The sequence below is a fragment of the Anopheles gambiae genome, chromosome 2 (assembly GCF_943734735.2).
Source record: "Anopheles gambiae chromosome 2, idAnoGambNW_F1_1, whole genome shotgun sequence".
Taxonomy (NCBI): Eukaryota; Metazoa; Arthropoda; class Insecta; order Diptera; family Culicidae; genus Anopheles; species Anopheles gambiae.
The window spans coordinates 63,614,340-63,630,079 of record NC_064601.1 but is presented as its reverse complement, the minus strand read 5'-3'; the positions used below and the strand labels follow the sequence as shown (position 1 = coordinate 63,630,079).

General features: G+C 39.4%; 1 protein-coding gene across 1 annotated transcript; it reads left to right on the top strand.

Moving 5' to 3' along the window:
- The first annotated feature begins 1,893 nt into the window (after positions 1 to 1,893).
- Positions 1,894 to 4,771, top strand: LOC133391313 (uncharacterized). Its single transcript, XM_061644550.1, has 4 exons — positions 1,894 to 2,307; positions 2,392 to 2,836; positions 2,912 to 3,219; positions 3,294 to 4,771. The coding sequence occupies exons 1-4, from the start codon at positions 2,166 to 2,168 to the stop codon at positions 4,496 to 4,498; spliced, it is 2,100 nt and encodes a 699-aa protein (XP_061500534.1). The 5' UTR covers positions 1,894 to 2,165; the 3' UTR covers positions 4,499 to 4,771.
- Positions 4,772 to 15,740: the final 10,969 nt, after the last annotated feature.

Genomic DNA, 15,740 nt, shown 5'->3' with positions numbered 1-15,740 from the left:
TTAAGTCGGCGTGTACTGTGCCTGTCTTAAGCTACTGCTCCGAACTGCGCGACAAATGGTTAATGTTTCATTATTGAGAAATAGCGAGTGTGTGTGAGGCGTATAAATGCAGGTGACTCAAATGCAAATCAACAATCATTGGTCAGACTCAGACCAACTGGGGAGCAGTTTATTAGTTGACGGCGACAGTCTCGAGGTCGTAGAGGAGTTTTTTTTAATCTTGGTATGGTTGTTACTTCGAACAACAACATCAGCAGCAAATTCCGTGCAGGGGAATCGTGTATACTATGGGCTTCATCGACTGGTGAGAACCAGAAGACTCAGTCTGCATGAAATATTAAATATAACGCACACTGATTCGCCCGGTGGTCCCCTATGGACCCGAGTCTTGGATCATCCGAGCGAAAGACCCAAACGCTTTGAGCGTGTTTGAGTGACGCATTTTCCGACCACCTTTGGTGGTGTGTTCGAGCATGAAGTTTGGAGGAGAAGGATGAACAACGAGTTTGCTGAGCTGTACGGCGGATAGAGCACCCTGAGAAAGTGAAGGCTGACAGGATACGATCGCTGGGGCTTGTTTTGAGGATACCGAAGTCATGTCTCGCCAAGAAGGGGTCGGTAATCTGGATCAGATAAAGTAAGTTTTGTCGGAGAATGGGTATCAAACATGGGACCAAACATCATGGAGAATTGTTGTTCAGGCCATGTAAGGACGATGTGCTCGATCGTAAAAGAAAATATCAATAAAGATAGGGGAAACAGGACTGCATGTGAAGGTGTTTGAGTACAGTCTCGAGTGATACAAAAACACTCGTGATTCTGTTGCAAAATCCTGTAACCGGGCCATCTTAAGCTAGTCTCCCTATACAAAACGAAGTAAGAGGTGACGCTCACGTTACGCTCATAGGTGACGCTTGCTCATCATAGGATCTTCCTGCACGAAAAAGTTTCTCACTATAGAACGGTTTTGCTAACCAACTATGGGTGCTTGGATGATTTTTATTTATTTGCGGTGTTTCCATTCTCCGAGGCATCAAGCAATGGTAGAGTGATTGAATCATTGAGGCATTCAAATCAAAAGACATCATTGTTTTTTTCTACACACGTGTTGAAAGTGTATCAATAATTATCAAATTATTCCCAGTGATTCTAAATAATTCTGTGGTAGAGATTCTACCACGCTCCATCCATTTTATCATGCGTAGACTTGCTTCGAACTATCATGTACTTGCTACGAATCATCATCCAAGTGCAGTAAAATGCTTGCTTGAAAGGATTGCAAAATCGTACGCTATGAACGTTGAACAATTACAATTTTTCATGGCACATCAACCCAAAAACGCGTGGTACAATGCAATATAGTGAAACAATCGGAGCTGTATAACTAGGACTAAGTGAACAACTTTCAAACATGCATATAGCGGATTTATATTTCCCATAAATCGGGCCTCTATACGCAGATGGGAGGATTAGGCTCAGTACGAGTTGCGTTAAACATTAAAAACATGATTTATTGAATTTTAGTATTTATTCATCCATTGAAAGTATATCTTGCGGGAAAAATAATAAACTTGTTGTTCACAAACTGCATGTGTCGCTCTGCGAATCAATTTACGTTTATCTCGAAATTTTCTATATCGTTTTACAGTTTTAGGAGTGATAAAGTTATAAAAAAATGCTGAACGAATTTAAATTGCGCCAAAGCAAAACAAAATTGATTTTGCTCATCAAAAATTCGTTCAACAAAGCCAAACTGTTTTTGTTGTGAACTGCACTATTTGCTCTTTATTTATACACTTAGAACTTTACATTTATAAATAATATACACGAAATACAAACACGTTAAAACGTACAACACTTTACAACGTAGGCCGCGCGCCAGCCGCACCGAGCGCCCCTGCCGAGAGCTCCTGCTCGATCGGCCTTCGTGCACACTCTGCCTAGGCGCTCGGCACACACTAAGCCTTGCACGCTTAGTGTGTGCGACAGTGTGCGTGTACACACTGTTGTCCCCCTGGACGTTGACCGGTGGCAGCGCAACTGCCACGGCAAGTCCAGGGGTCGGCACGCACGGCTGCCCACAACAGTTTTGAACGTTAAAAGATCCGTAGAAGTGTTGTTTTTTTTTTATTTGCCATTTCAGACGGAAGATTTAGTCGTCGAAAATGTTCCCAAAAAAGTTAAAGCGAAGTGGAGAGCTTTATAAAAAAGCCGCGAAACTGGAAGAGCAGTTTGAAAAGGAGTGGGCATTGCAAAATGATCCTGCCGGACCCAGCAGCCAGCCAGCAGCTCAGCAATCTGCCGAGGGTATTTGCTAGACTTATTATGGTTTTGCTTGATTTAAATCAATCAAAAAATCAACTAACATCTCTTTTTATTGTTTAATTGTAGATGTTGCTATGAATGAACCCTGTGAAGGTCCTGTGGCATCAATGGAAGAGGAGTATTTGGACGAAAACAATATAGATGACGAACGTGCTAGCGATGAAGGATCCATCCACAACGAAGATACTGATGGCGAAGAGTATTTAGAGGAAGAGTATTTGGAGGGAGAGTTTTTGGAGGAGGCGAGCCTGGAAACTGATCCAGAAAGCGCGAAGCTACGAGACTCTTTGCGAACATGGTTTATTCGCAATAAAGTTGCTCGTAGCGGGAGTAATAATTTACTAGGAATACTGCGAAAAGCGTCTTCTCTTTCTGCTTTTTCATCTCTTCCACAGGATGTTAGGACATTGCTGAAAGCTCCGGTTAACGTCAGCGAGCAGATTACTAAGGTTCCAGGTGGAGGTGAAATGTGGTACCAAGGCGTTGAATGTTGTTTTCAGCATTATTTCCGGTAAACTATTTATTGTTAAAGTAATTGAGTAATGCATTTCTAACGTTACTATCATTTTCTTTAATTTTTATTCAGTGGCGTGGACGTATCAGAAGATGAATTTGAGCTGAATCTTTCAGTGGATGGAACACCCATTTATAACCGCAGCGCTATACAGATGTGGCCTATACTGATGCAGTTGCACAATATGCCGAATGTTCCTGTTATGGTGGTAGGGATATTTTGCGGCACTTCTAAACCAAACAATGTTGAGCCTTTCCTGAGACCTTTGGTGGAGGAACTAAATAGGCTACATGATCACAAAATGAACCTAAACGGCAAAAAAATAACTGTTTCGGTTAGAGTCATAATCGCTGACTCGCCTGCACGCGCATTTATTAAACGTGAGTAATTGGAATCGCTCTTTTATTTTAATTTTGATAATGTGTATGAATTTCGTTGTACAATTTTATTGCAGAAGTTTGCTACTACAACGGAGTACATGGGTGTTTAAAATGTAAATGCTGTGGTACTTCCCTAAAAACACCAAAAAAAGTTATTTTCGAGGATACAACAGCTCCACCAAGAACAGATAAGGAATTTAGAGAAGAAAAACCCAGTTCTACAGGCCATCGAAGAGGGAAAACCCCTCTTACAGATCTAAAAAAATTCGACATGATAAAAGGTATAGCTACTAGCGATTTATTACATTTAATACAATTGGGTATTGTTTTCAAGCTTCTGCTAGCCTGGGTCGAAGGAGCTCTTGCCCCCTTTAAAAAATGGTGCAAGGAAGACATAGATGAAATATCAGAAGAGCTTATAAGTATACTGCTGCCCACAGAAATTCATAGGAAGTTTAGGTCTCTTAATTATCTTCACTTTTGGAAAGGTACTGAATTCGGTAGTTTTTTACATTGCGCAGGTATAGTTGTTTTGCAAGATAGAATAGGTAGACTAGCATACGAACATTTTAAATTATTATATTGCGCTATAACTATATTATCATCATGGGCATTTAAGGACCAGTGGGAGTATGCCGGTACATTGTTGAGGAAATTTGTTGAGGATTATAGTGTTGTGTACGATCGCATACATCTAGTGAGTAATGTTCATCTCTTGCTTCATGTATACGAAGAGGTTAACAATTTAGGCCCTCTGATTACTTTGTCAACACATTCCTGTGAAAATATGTTACAAATAATCAAACATAGTTACGTAAAATCTGGCTACCGAAGTTTGCATCAAGCGATAGGAAAAATTATATTGTTGCGAGACATAGACACTGCAGCACAAAGAAACCAGGAAAGTATGACGTATCCTACACTTAAAGTAAAAAAGGATGAGACAATTTTGCAAGTTAGGCAAGGATTTTTGTTAAGGAAAATTTTTAAGGATTCTTGGTTTTTAACAAAAAGAAATATCATAGTTAAGTACGAAAAAGTCATCGAGGAATCAGGATCAGTCGTTGTACATGGGTATCCTTTGGTAAGACGTTTTCAAGCTTTTACTACTCCTATTCCCTCCAATAAAATCTATAACTATATTGCATACGAAAACGACATTTCAACAACGCTTCGAACTATTCCAATAACTGATATTAAATGTAAAATGGTAGCAATTAAGACAATACGAACAGGGGCTAAAGTACATTTTACGCCATTAATACATACCTTAACATAAAAAGCCTTGGTTAGGTTAATACGGTTAAGTAGGTTAAATAGGTTAGGTAGGTTAGGTAGGTTAGGTAGGTTAGGTAGGTTAAGTAGGTTAAGTAGGTTAAGAAGGTTAAGTAGATTAAGCTATAGATATTAAGTAACCGAGTAGACCCGGTATAAGGTCGGACTTAATCCAGAGACAGAACTAAATACTCTGTCTCAAAGCTGCCTTAAGAATATTGTAAATTTACAAATAATGTTGAAAAATGTAAGATGTATGTTCAATAAAAAAAAATTGTATGTGAATTGGATAAAAAAGTTTGAAATATTCTGAGAAGAATCCTGTATATATTACGATTATTTATACAGAGTTCATAGTTAACATTTTTATTAATTGTGATTACATTTTAATACAAAAAACATTATAAGTTGAGGTAGCTTAATTACTTCTTTAACATAGTAATGTTTTAACTTTGTACATAATACATTATTATTATTAAACATCAATTTTGTATAGCTCTATTCCTGTTCTTTTTCATTACGTTTAAAAAAGCCAATGGTTTTATCATTATAGCCAAAAACAGGATACACGAGTCAAGTGATTTGATTGCTTATCGTAAATCTCTTTGCGGATTGTAGCCAGAATGAAGATTCGTCATCTTCCCACCATTTCCTTAGCCACATATTCAATTCATTTTAGAAGGATTAAAGCTAGAATTTTTTAAATTCAGGCGATCTTTGCCATATCGAAGCTTTAGTTTAAAAAAATCTTCCACATCTTTTTCAGTGGCCTGTTGGAAGGAATTGCTACCTATGGCTCTAAACAGTTCTAATATGTTTGAATATGTGATTAAGGGAATTTTGGGGTTATAAGACGGACCACCTTTCCAGTTGCAACCTGCAAACAGTTCTGGATCAAAAATCAAATCGCGTGCCTCGTGCATCCTGACTTTTACTTCCGCTTTCTTTATGCTTTCATCCAGCCATTTGTGTATATTATCCTTGAAATTATCTTCTGTTCCTAAACTTTGGTTAAAGTTATCCATATCGTCTTTAGTTTTTAGTTTTTGAAACCATTCTGGGGCTTTTGATTGAGCTCCTACACCTTTCCCTACACATACCACGTTGCTAATTTGTTCAACAAAAACTTGAACATGCATAATTTTTTTCGATTGCTACGATAAACTTTCTAAAATACCGTTTTAGCTATTTTTCAGTTCTAAAAATTCTTCTCTCTGACTGCGCAATTCATCAAATATAGTTGCTTGATTTTTTAAAATTTGTTTCAATAGTCCCATCACATCGCTTGAAGAATATGATGAGTCCTTTTCTCCGTCATATTCAATCAATTCATCTTCAAAATCGTCTATCGATGAAATATGTTCCCCATCGTCTTCTCGTTGACGCGTAGCAGCTCCATAATCACTCGAATTCATTTTTTCCTAAAATTATTAAGAATAACAAAATCAGGTGTTATACAGGATATTAACATATTAACATATTAACAACAATAAAATATCATCATACATATTTCACACACGCAAAACACTAACTGCTGCTTTCGAACATAAAGTTTCTGAATCAACTCACCTTTAACAATTTCACGCTACTGCAAAAGCACTGGGCAGTTATGCTGAAACTCCTTTTTATCGCTCTGTGCAGCTCGTCTGGCACGATCCGGAATGGTGTAACACGCAAGATGCTGGACTAGCATTTAGTCACACAAGGTTCGGTTCACGGCGATTTCTATAGAAAAAAGGTAAGTCTCTCTGATGTTAATCTATATGTATGCTTCTTCTCTTCCAATAGCTCCTGCTCACCACCTTACACATTACCTTCCTGATAAACATCTCCTTAGATGACACACAGCACTTGGCTAACATACACATGTACAATTCCCCCAAGAAGCAAAATATTTTTTCTTGTTTTCGGTTGGCAATCCTGCAATTTTACGTTGCTTTCAATCCACCTCGTTTTTTCTCACTTTCCTTCATTATCACGTGAGAATGTACATTCTCCCACTACTCACTCTTCACTTCTCACTCATTGGTTCGCCTCACTGGCAGAAGATCGGATTTTCTATTCAATCCGATCCAAAATCCGATCCTGTCAAAAATTTTACATTTTTTGGCCAATTTTTAGGGGGTCCCATTGTCATTTGAGCCGCGTATCTCCGAATCCGCGTATAAGAGGTACCGTGTATCTCGGGGACCGCCTGTACAACTCCTATTGGGAAAAGTAATGGGACAATAATATACACGGAATAAGGACATTCCTGGGTCATGGGTTTTTTTTTATATGCGCACATGATGAAGCAGCACAGTTGAATGAAGTTATTTTAATGTTTTGTATCAGCATTTAGCACTCCTGGATACCCATGGCTGCTTGGTACACAAATAGTCTTGCAGAAGAAGGGGCACGGGTCAATAATAAGCCGTGACAGTGAGCCCTGTGGAAGGAAGATTTGGACCCATATGTCATGACATTTAATAGTATAATATAGTAGTCAAACATCTTCTTCTTTCCCAAATAGCCAGCTCGTACTTTATAGCTGATTTAGGGCTGTTTAACGAAAAATCGTTCCGATATTGTGGCTGATTAAGAGATAGATCGGTACGAGATGGCTCTTGTCAAAGTGTCAAAGACGGACGCCGGCAATAATCTCATTGCTGCTGCACAAGTTAGATTCGTTAATTAAAGAATGAATATTGAGTGAAGTGATTGTAAATTATCAGTAAATTGTGTAAAATTTTGAGTAATTCATCAATACAAAAGATTAAAAAATATACATATGAGTTTAAACGAAACAAATCTTGTTGTTTATTTCATCGATGACGCTTGCTTGAAAATTAAACACAAAGAAAAATAATCCCTGGCATCGAGGCATAAGGAAGCTGCTTAGGCGCTGTTTGAAAGACCCACATAGAACTTTGATGCTGTGTATCTACTGCAAAAGGTGAATTAGAGCAGCGATCTTTAGCGTGCCAAAATGAGCTGCTTAAGCAATTCTGGCTATTTGGGCCAGATATCTGGTTGGCAACTTAAAGGTTAAGGTTCCAGTTTAAGGGAAATAGCTCGAAACCCCGATTTTAGAACTCGAAAATGTCAATTGGTTGGGATTTGGAAATTGATATTTTTTTGCACGAATTATCGAGAAATCGAGAAAATTCCCTTACCGTATTAATGCACGATGCGCAATCTCAGATTGCGCATATATTCGTTTTATCAAAACATGTGTCATTTCATGTAGCCAACCCTGAGCTATAAACGTCATTTCCATACAATTTCAGATTGCGCCAAGATTGCGCATAAATTTTAAAGATTATATGTCCGAGAGATATATTTTTTTTTTGACAGATAAATATATCAAACCGACCAGTTTGACAGATAAATATATGCGCAATCTGAGATTGCGCATCGTCTATTGCTACGGTTAAACTGGAGCCTTCAATTTCCCTTAACCGGCAACGGATAAAGCGAATATAGAAAAAGTTTTTTTTTAATCAACTGTGATACGGCTTTTTCGTTATTTTCTTCTAGATTCACTCAGTAATGATGTTTCCTATCGATGTACCCATTTGATGCTTAAAAAATATCCATTTAATAGAATATCGTCACATAACATTATCTTTTGTTTTTCATCAAAAAACCGTAGCTTTGAATGAGAAACGTTCTCGACGGCATTGAACATCGATAGTGGAATGTCTTATTTACGAACACACTAAATCTTTGCGCTTTCAACATTCTGGATCACACACAAATCCACAATTTCTAGCCTATCGGGTACTAATCCAGCAGATATGGAAGAACAATTTCGAGCAAATGTCACTTGGGTTGGAATATGCGCAATCCGAGATTGCGCATTGTTTATCGATATGGTAATAATTGATCTCGTTTCTATACAGACCTTGTTTCAGTCTATCAATTCTCAATGATGGCGCCCGGCAAACGTGTTAATAATTCACCTTCTTAATACATACATCTTGTGATTAGACGTTCATACATGTTCATTTTGTAACATGTGTTCTCAAGTGCGTTTTGTGCTGTGACCGATAATTCGGGTAAGTTTTGCATCTTTTTCCCAGAATAAATTAATGATCGCTGGAAAGATGTTTTCTTTGTCAAATATGAAAACTATTTATATATCTTTAAAATTAATTAAGTTTGTATATCCTTCACATGTACGAACGCCTACCCGGGCAGACCATACATTTTGTTAGGAAGAATGATGTTTCTCGTGGTTAAAAGCGTATATTTTTTGAACTACTTTTTACATTTGAATGAAAAGTGTCTTATAGGTTCATAATAATGTTTTATTACATATCGTAGTTAAATTAGAATTTTAAAAATCATCAATGTTTTTTTCACTCTATAAAGAGCTGTAACTCCAACACCCAACCGGCCTTGCCGCATGTTTTGAGTGGATGCTTAGGGGAAAGCGGGGCAAAATGGGCATGTGGGGCAAAATGGGCACCCTCTATTTAAGCATTATTTGACTACAAAGCTACTTTCCAATGCTCAAAATGTATTCATTAGAGTGTTTTATGAACACCATGTAAGTTTCATAACGCTAACACAAAAAATAACCAAGAAAAGTGCAAAATAAGGTTTAGTAGCATATTGATGTAATTTTTGTCACTTCGAAAATAAGCTTAACCCAGTGTCACAGGGATGCGTTGAAGTTTTACATTATATATTATTAAAGATATGATATTTCTATACAATTTGTCTGAAGAAAGCAAGGCGATCGAATGCGTATTTTTACTAATATAACATAAAATACAAAAATGCTTCACGTGGGGCAAAATGGGCAGTTACGCTTGGGGCAAAATGGGCAGATACTTTTGACAAATGGCGTTTGGTGAGGCTATGGTGTTATATTTGTCGCCTCAATAATGATAACAGACACAGCTTCAAAAGAATCGATTTTGTAGATTGAAACGTGTAAAAACTGTTTTAATTTTGATAACATATTTTTGGAAGAATTTTAAGGGCTTTCCTGACCAGCAAAACAAAAGATAGAACGAAAATACAATTCACGAAACGGTGCGCAAAAGCATAGACCATTACCTAAGCGCAGTTGTTGTGGCCCATTTTACCCCAGTGTTTTGACGTTTCACAGTTTGTTTACATATGCCCATTTTGCCCCAGGGCTATGCCCATTTTACCCCGCGTGTCAAAATAGCTTCTCGTAAAACATCAACTTTTATTTTACACTGTTTTCATGATTTTAAGTTGTTTTCATTCTATGTGGCAATTTTAATCCATAGATAAATAGTGGAGGCATACAATAATGCATGAATAATTGTGTTTTGTGGCATATTCAATGGAATATTCAGTAAACTGCTTAACATGCCCATTTTGCCCCGCTTTCCCCTATGTCTTTTTCTTATCTTTCAAACGTTGAATTGAAGTTAAATTTGATTGCTTGTTGTGTAAAAATAGGTTGAAAATAACTCTGAAATCATCTTGTTTAAAATGGTCTCAACCACTACAAGAAAATGAAATAGAATTCGCTGGCCGAAACACAAACATTCAAAATTTAATTATAGTGTTACTGCCGAATAGTGATGGGCGTTTCGAGCGCACCAATGGCTCCGAAACCGGTTCCGCAACCACGGCTCCGGAGCCGGCGGCGAATCAATGGCTCCGGACCAACGGCTTAAAACTCATTTTCCAATAGAGCCAGCATTGTATGATAGCGTAACAAACGAATTTATTTTCACTCAAGTGTAGAAGCTAACACCGGATGTGATTTTGTGATTGCTGAACAATGTTCAAAACTTATTGATTTTTATTTTTTTGATAAATTCAATTTAAAGGCCGGGGGACACTGTCCGTACTCGCTAGTGTAATTTTGATTTTCACTAGCGCATCTGGCGGCGGCTGACCGAAGCATTTTACCAAACAATTTGGAGTTGCTTCAGAAAATGTGTTTTTTTTTCCATATTTTTTAATTATTTCGGACGAAAAAAGTTTAGTAAAAAGTATATGCACATGTCCTGCACGCATTGCATCCATTTTCATGACAAAAAAAGATGGAAAAACTACTTAATTTTGAGATTCAGCACGACCATTCCCTCGATGACCAAAAAAAGTTTCCACCAGCCGCCGCCAGATACGTTAGTGAAAATCAAAATTACATTTCAATGTAATTGACAATGTCAATGACAATGACAATGACAATGCCCCCCGGCCTTAACATTATTTACTCAGCTTTTAACGGATCTTTCCGATTGAAACTTTATTGAAAAGGATATTTCTGTTAAAACCGGCTCCGGAGCCGTGGGTGCGGAGTCGTCGGTGCGGAGCCGGCTCCGGAGCCGCTCGAGTGGGGTCAGCTTTGGAGCCGAGGGTGCGGAGTAGGCTTAAACATTATTATGAAGCTATAAGACAGTTTTCATTAAAATCTAACAAGTAATTCAAAATATATACGTTTTTAAGCCACGAAAACCATCATTCTTCCATTCAGAATGTATGACCTACCCGGGTAGGCAGTAGAAGGCGGGTAGGCGGATGAAGAACACGATCTTCGTTTGTTAACTCTTCGTGATCTTAAATTATGCTATCTAAGTCATGTCATCATTACCATATCAGCTCGTTTTCCTATTGAACTCTGACATTTTTTTAATGCAGGGTTTACCAGCATAATAAACAACTGTTCACTTGTTTATAACAATAGTCGTTTTGAATAGACACCGCTGTCTACCACTTGCTCACACGTCAGATGGTGTAAGCTACTCTGTCCAATTGAATAACACAATTTTTGCCTTCGATTAGCAACTGTCAGATTCGGCACGGTTTCTTGTGGTTCTTTTATAATTAACAAAATTAATGTTTTGATTTATTGAAATATATGGTTTATACTCTGATTATATATGATTTTTATACTGTTGTGTAGTATCATTATTATTGTGTGCATATGGAGAATGGACCACTTTGCTAGTGATGGGTCATGTAGCACTTTTTACTGTGTGGTGCGGTGCTACCACACACAATTAAGTGTGCGGTGTTTTGGTGGTACCACTTTTGTGCAACAGCACAATTTTGTGCAACCGCACAATTTTGTGCAACCGCACAATTTTGTACAACCGCACAATTTTGTGCAACCGCACGATTTTGTGCAACCGCACAATTTTGTGGTACCGCACAATTTTGTGGCACCGCACAGTTTTGTGGTACCACACAGTTTTGTGCTATTTTGTGCTATAGCACAATTTTGTGCGCGCACTATTTTGTGCTAGAGCTACAATTTGTTTTGTTACGACAAATTTTGCAAAAACAAAATATTTTCAAACACGTTTCTTTCACTCAAGCAATATGCAGTATAAACCATACATTTCAGTAAATCGCAACATTAATTTTGTTAATACTGCAACAACCACAAGAAACTGTGCTGAATCCGATCGTTGTGCAATCGAAGGCAAAAATTGTGTTATTAAATTGGACAGAGTAGCTTATACCATCTGACGTGTGAGCAAGTGTTAGACAGCGGTGTCTATTCAAAACGACTATTGTTATAAACAAGTGGACAGTTGTTTATTGGACTGGTAAACCCTGTAATGCTCAGGTTGAAGAACCTGCCACGAATCCTCTGGCCATCCGCCCGCTCAATTTAGCCATATAACCCATCTTCCCAAGGGGTTGGGTTTCCCCGTGTGCCCAAGCTCATATTATTGGAGATATATGTTACCGTTCTGTTCGCCATGGACCGGCCATACCCGTATTAGGCACTAAGACGTATGAGGAGATCAGCCAATTATGTTTTAATATCAGGCATTGTTTGAAGCATCCTGACGATTGTTTATTGGACTGTAAAACCTTGTATATATACAGTGATGGTTTTGTGTTTGGTCGATCGAGGACTTGCATATGAACTTTAGAAATTAAGAACACATTAAAAATTGTAAATATAAACGATAAAAATACGCCTGTCAAGATGTCCTTTTTAGACGGCACCAGAAATAGAGGAGAGCGATCTCCTTCTCTTTGCTGCCGTGCGAAGTACTGCTCGAATGCTATCGGTTACATCGGATGACGTCGGTTCCCAGAAAACACCCAACGGTCACCAGCACGCAGAGATCCGCTGTGTTAGAAGCTGACTTGGAAAAATATTTCGGCACCCGAAGTAATCCGCAGCCGAAGCGAATCCGAGCGAAGGTCTTCACGAACCTTCGTTTTTTCTTCAGTGCTTTACGTCGAGTCTCAATGACAATGGCAACTGTTTTATTCCACCAGGAAACGGACTTTCTGCTAACTGTACCCTTTATAAGAGGTATCCTAGTAAAGGCTGCGTTTGTTATTGTCGCTGTAAATCGGGTAAGGGAAGGGGGATCATCTAAAGGTAATGTGAATTGTCATATTTTGTATTTTACCCAGTCAGCCTCCTCATGCTGTCACATGGGACGTTTTCAAATGCTGTAGGTTAGTTGATGGCCATGAACAAAAGTGGGTGGTGATCACTGCCATGGGTAAACAGAAAAAAACTAGAAGCTATAGAAGAGGAGAGAGCACAAAAATCTAAAATAGTACCTTGCCCCCAGTTTAGGTTCGGTTAGTAGGACAGGTACGTGTGGCTGTGGTGTTATGAATAACCTCTATGCTACAACCTTGGGCCACGTAGTGCTTTGAGAAAAGCGAACAACGTTAAATGTGTTGGAATAGTTATTAACATCACCGACATGCCCGTCATGGGTTCAAGCCCCATATGGACCGTGCCCCCATACGCAGGACTGACTATCTTGCTATGTGTAATCATTGGATGTAATGTGTCATTGGAAGCGATGGTACAAACATAAGTTTCTATTTGCCCCATACAGTCGCGGCTACCTAAACTTCTTTGATGTTATTAATTTGACTGACTTGGACCGTTGAGCTTTGGACCTAGGTAATGTAATGCGTTCAAGACCATCGAACCAAATCGACTGATCCCTAAAAATTGAGATTCAACGATTCAACAAGTGCAGAGTTCCAGAAAGAAGCTTAGCGCCTTTTGCTTGCTTTTATCTCTCTCTTTAGTCCTGACCTGGAATGCAATCTGAGAGATTCCTTCATTGCTGGAGATGTCCAGTTCGTTGTAGTTTTCTTCGCGCCTTAGTGCATACATCCCGAAGCTTTGCAATCGTAGCGTTTTACCAGTAGACTGGACGCCGTACATGGCAAGGGGGTTTCCTCCTAGGCATTGTAATGTCACATGGCTTAGAAAGTTCAACTACAAACTCTGGCTCTATTAACCAGCCTCAGATGCTCGTAACAGGTAGTACTATTAAATCATTTATTTTGTGTATTGAGTAGCGAACTACCATGTGGTTGCTGAGGGTAGACACTTTACACACTCACCAGTTTAGATTCCAGGCTAGGACTGGACTGCAGAACATGATATCTATGATCGAGGAACCGACATTTCCCAACACTACGTTCAATAGGGCTAAATTCTCAAGCACTGCATCGCCTCTTTTGTTCGTCCTCTTGCTTCCCCATTGAACTGTGCCCATCCGTTGAGGGAGAAAGAAATTTACTTGGCCGTTTTGAGATCTACGGGAAAATATGTATAAGCCGTTTCTCGCCTCGGGATCACCTTTCAATATTACTTCATGCGAGGGGCGGTGCTGTGGCACCCGGACCTTTTTCAAGAGGTTCACGATAATCACTACACAATTCGCACATACACGTTAGGCCCCTCACGGTTAATCACGAAGGGCACACATCTAGCATTCGCAGGAACGAGAAAACGCACTTAGGCAAGACCAAGCCGCTGATTGATTTACCCTCGATTGATTTATTAGCTTTTGCACCATTGCCCGCATGGTCTCAAATTCAGCACTATATGTTTCGGGGATCTCGGAAAATAAAGCAGGACGTGTTCAGCTGTCTCTTCTACAACCGTACATAGAGGGCATCTGGGACAGGAGGCATGGTGGAAACGATGCAGATAGATCCTGAAGCACCCATGCACAGGAATTCAACCAGGGTCAGACATTCAGGCATCATGCTTGCGATCCCACAGACACTTGTAACCATATATCGTTGTAAGAAATCGTCTTACAGGCACTGGTAACACGTATAGTCAATCGTCTGTGGACTCTATTAACAGAACTCTGGTGTTGCTTTTGCCTCAAGATATGCGCCCATACTGGCGCTCCGTATCTCAGTGCAGAAATTGCTATATCAGCGTGGAGTCGTCTTGTGCAGCTAGCTGGACCACCCATGTAGGGCATGAATGAGACGAGCGAGATGACGATCTTCACTGCCTTGTTGCAAGCGTGGCCCAACATGCTTATGGAAGTTCAACCGATCATCAATGATGCCTTCCAAATATTTCAGATACCAGACCGAATGCGAACTGCCCCTACAACAATGTCTGCTTTTTTAATGTGTTTCTGACTGTTTATCAGTATAAATATGTAATATCAGTTTTCACATGTGCTATTTTGAGGTGTACTTCTTGCATTCACATGTCATTTTTTTCTACCGTTTCCGTGGCTATTAGGGGGTCGTGGACTGGAAACAGTTGCTGTATTATACCCCGAAGCTTTAAGGGACATTGTTCGACAAGCTTGCGGAAGGGCTTCGTTTTGTGTATTATTTCCTTGAATGCAGGACCCACAGGGATTGTGGGCGATTTCTGTGCACATATCTAGGAAGCAGCGATTCTTGCTATTCTTAATTTCCCTCTTGAGATCAGATCTGGCTTTCACATATGTTTCCTGCGTGCAGCACAGCATGCATCTCTGGTGCTCTTTATAGACTGGTTCCACCAATATACCGAACGACGGATTTGGTTTGAATGTTTTTTTCCTTGGAATTGAGGCATCGGATGCCCTGGCCAGACCTATTTGCCAGGTCAGATGCACTTCCGACATCTGCGAAATCACCAAATGTAAGCGCTGCTTCAAACAGTGCTTTGTTGAAAAACTGAGTTCTCCACCCACACGTAGTAGTATGTGATACTAAAGCTTTGTCATCAATTTTTCCTACAGTATAGCGAGCCATACGGTGGTCACTGAGAATGTAAGCTTCGCTGACTCGTGAGTTCAGGTTGTGAGTTAGTAGTGCGCTACACAAGGTGATATCTATAATAGATGACCTGCCGTGTCTATTGTATGTCAGAGTTGTGCTAGTATTGCATAGTACTACATCTAGCCGAGCTAGACTAAACAGCGTTGCATCACCCCTGCTATTAGTGTGCTTGCTACTCCATTCTACTGCTCAGGCGTTAAAGTCCTCTGCAACAACAACTGGACTCCCACTAACTCAGCAGTAAGATT

Bases quoted from the DNA above. Each gene is read 5' to 3' on its own strand.
- LOC133391313 (XM_061644550.1), top strand. From the start codon at position 2,166: ATGTTCCCAAAAAAGTTAAAGCGAAGTGGAGAGCTTTATAAAAAAGCC. The intron at 2,837-2,911 runs GTAAACTATTTA...ATTTTTATTCAG, and splicing joins TGTTTTCAGCATTATTTCCG to TGGCGTGGACGTATCAGAAG. The intron at 3,220-3,293 runs GTGAGTAATTGG...ATTTTATTGCAG, and splicing joins TGCACGCGCATTTATTAAAC to AAGTTTGCTACTACAACGGA.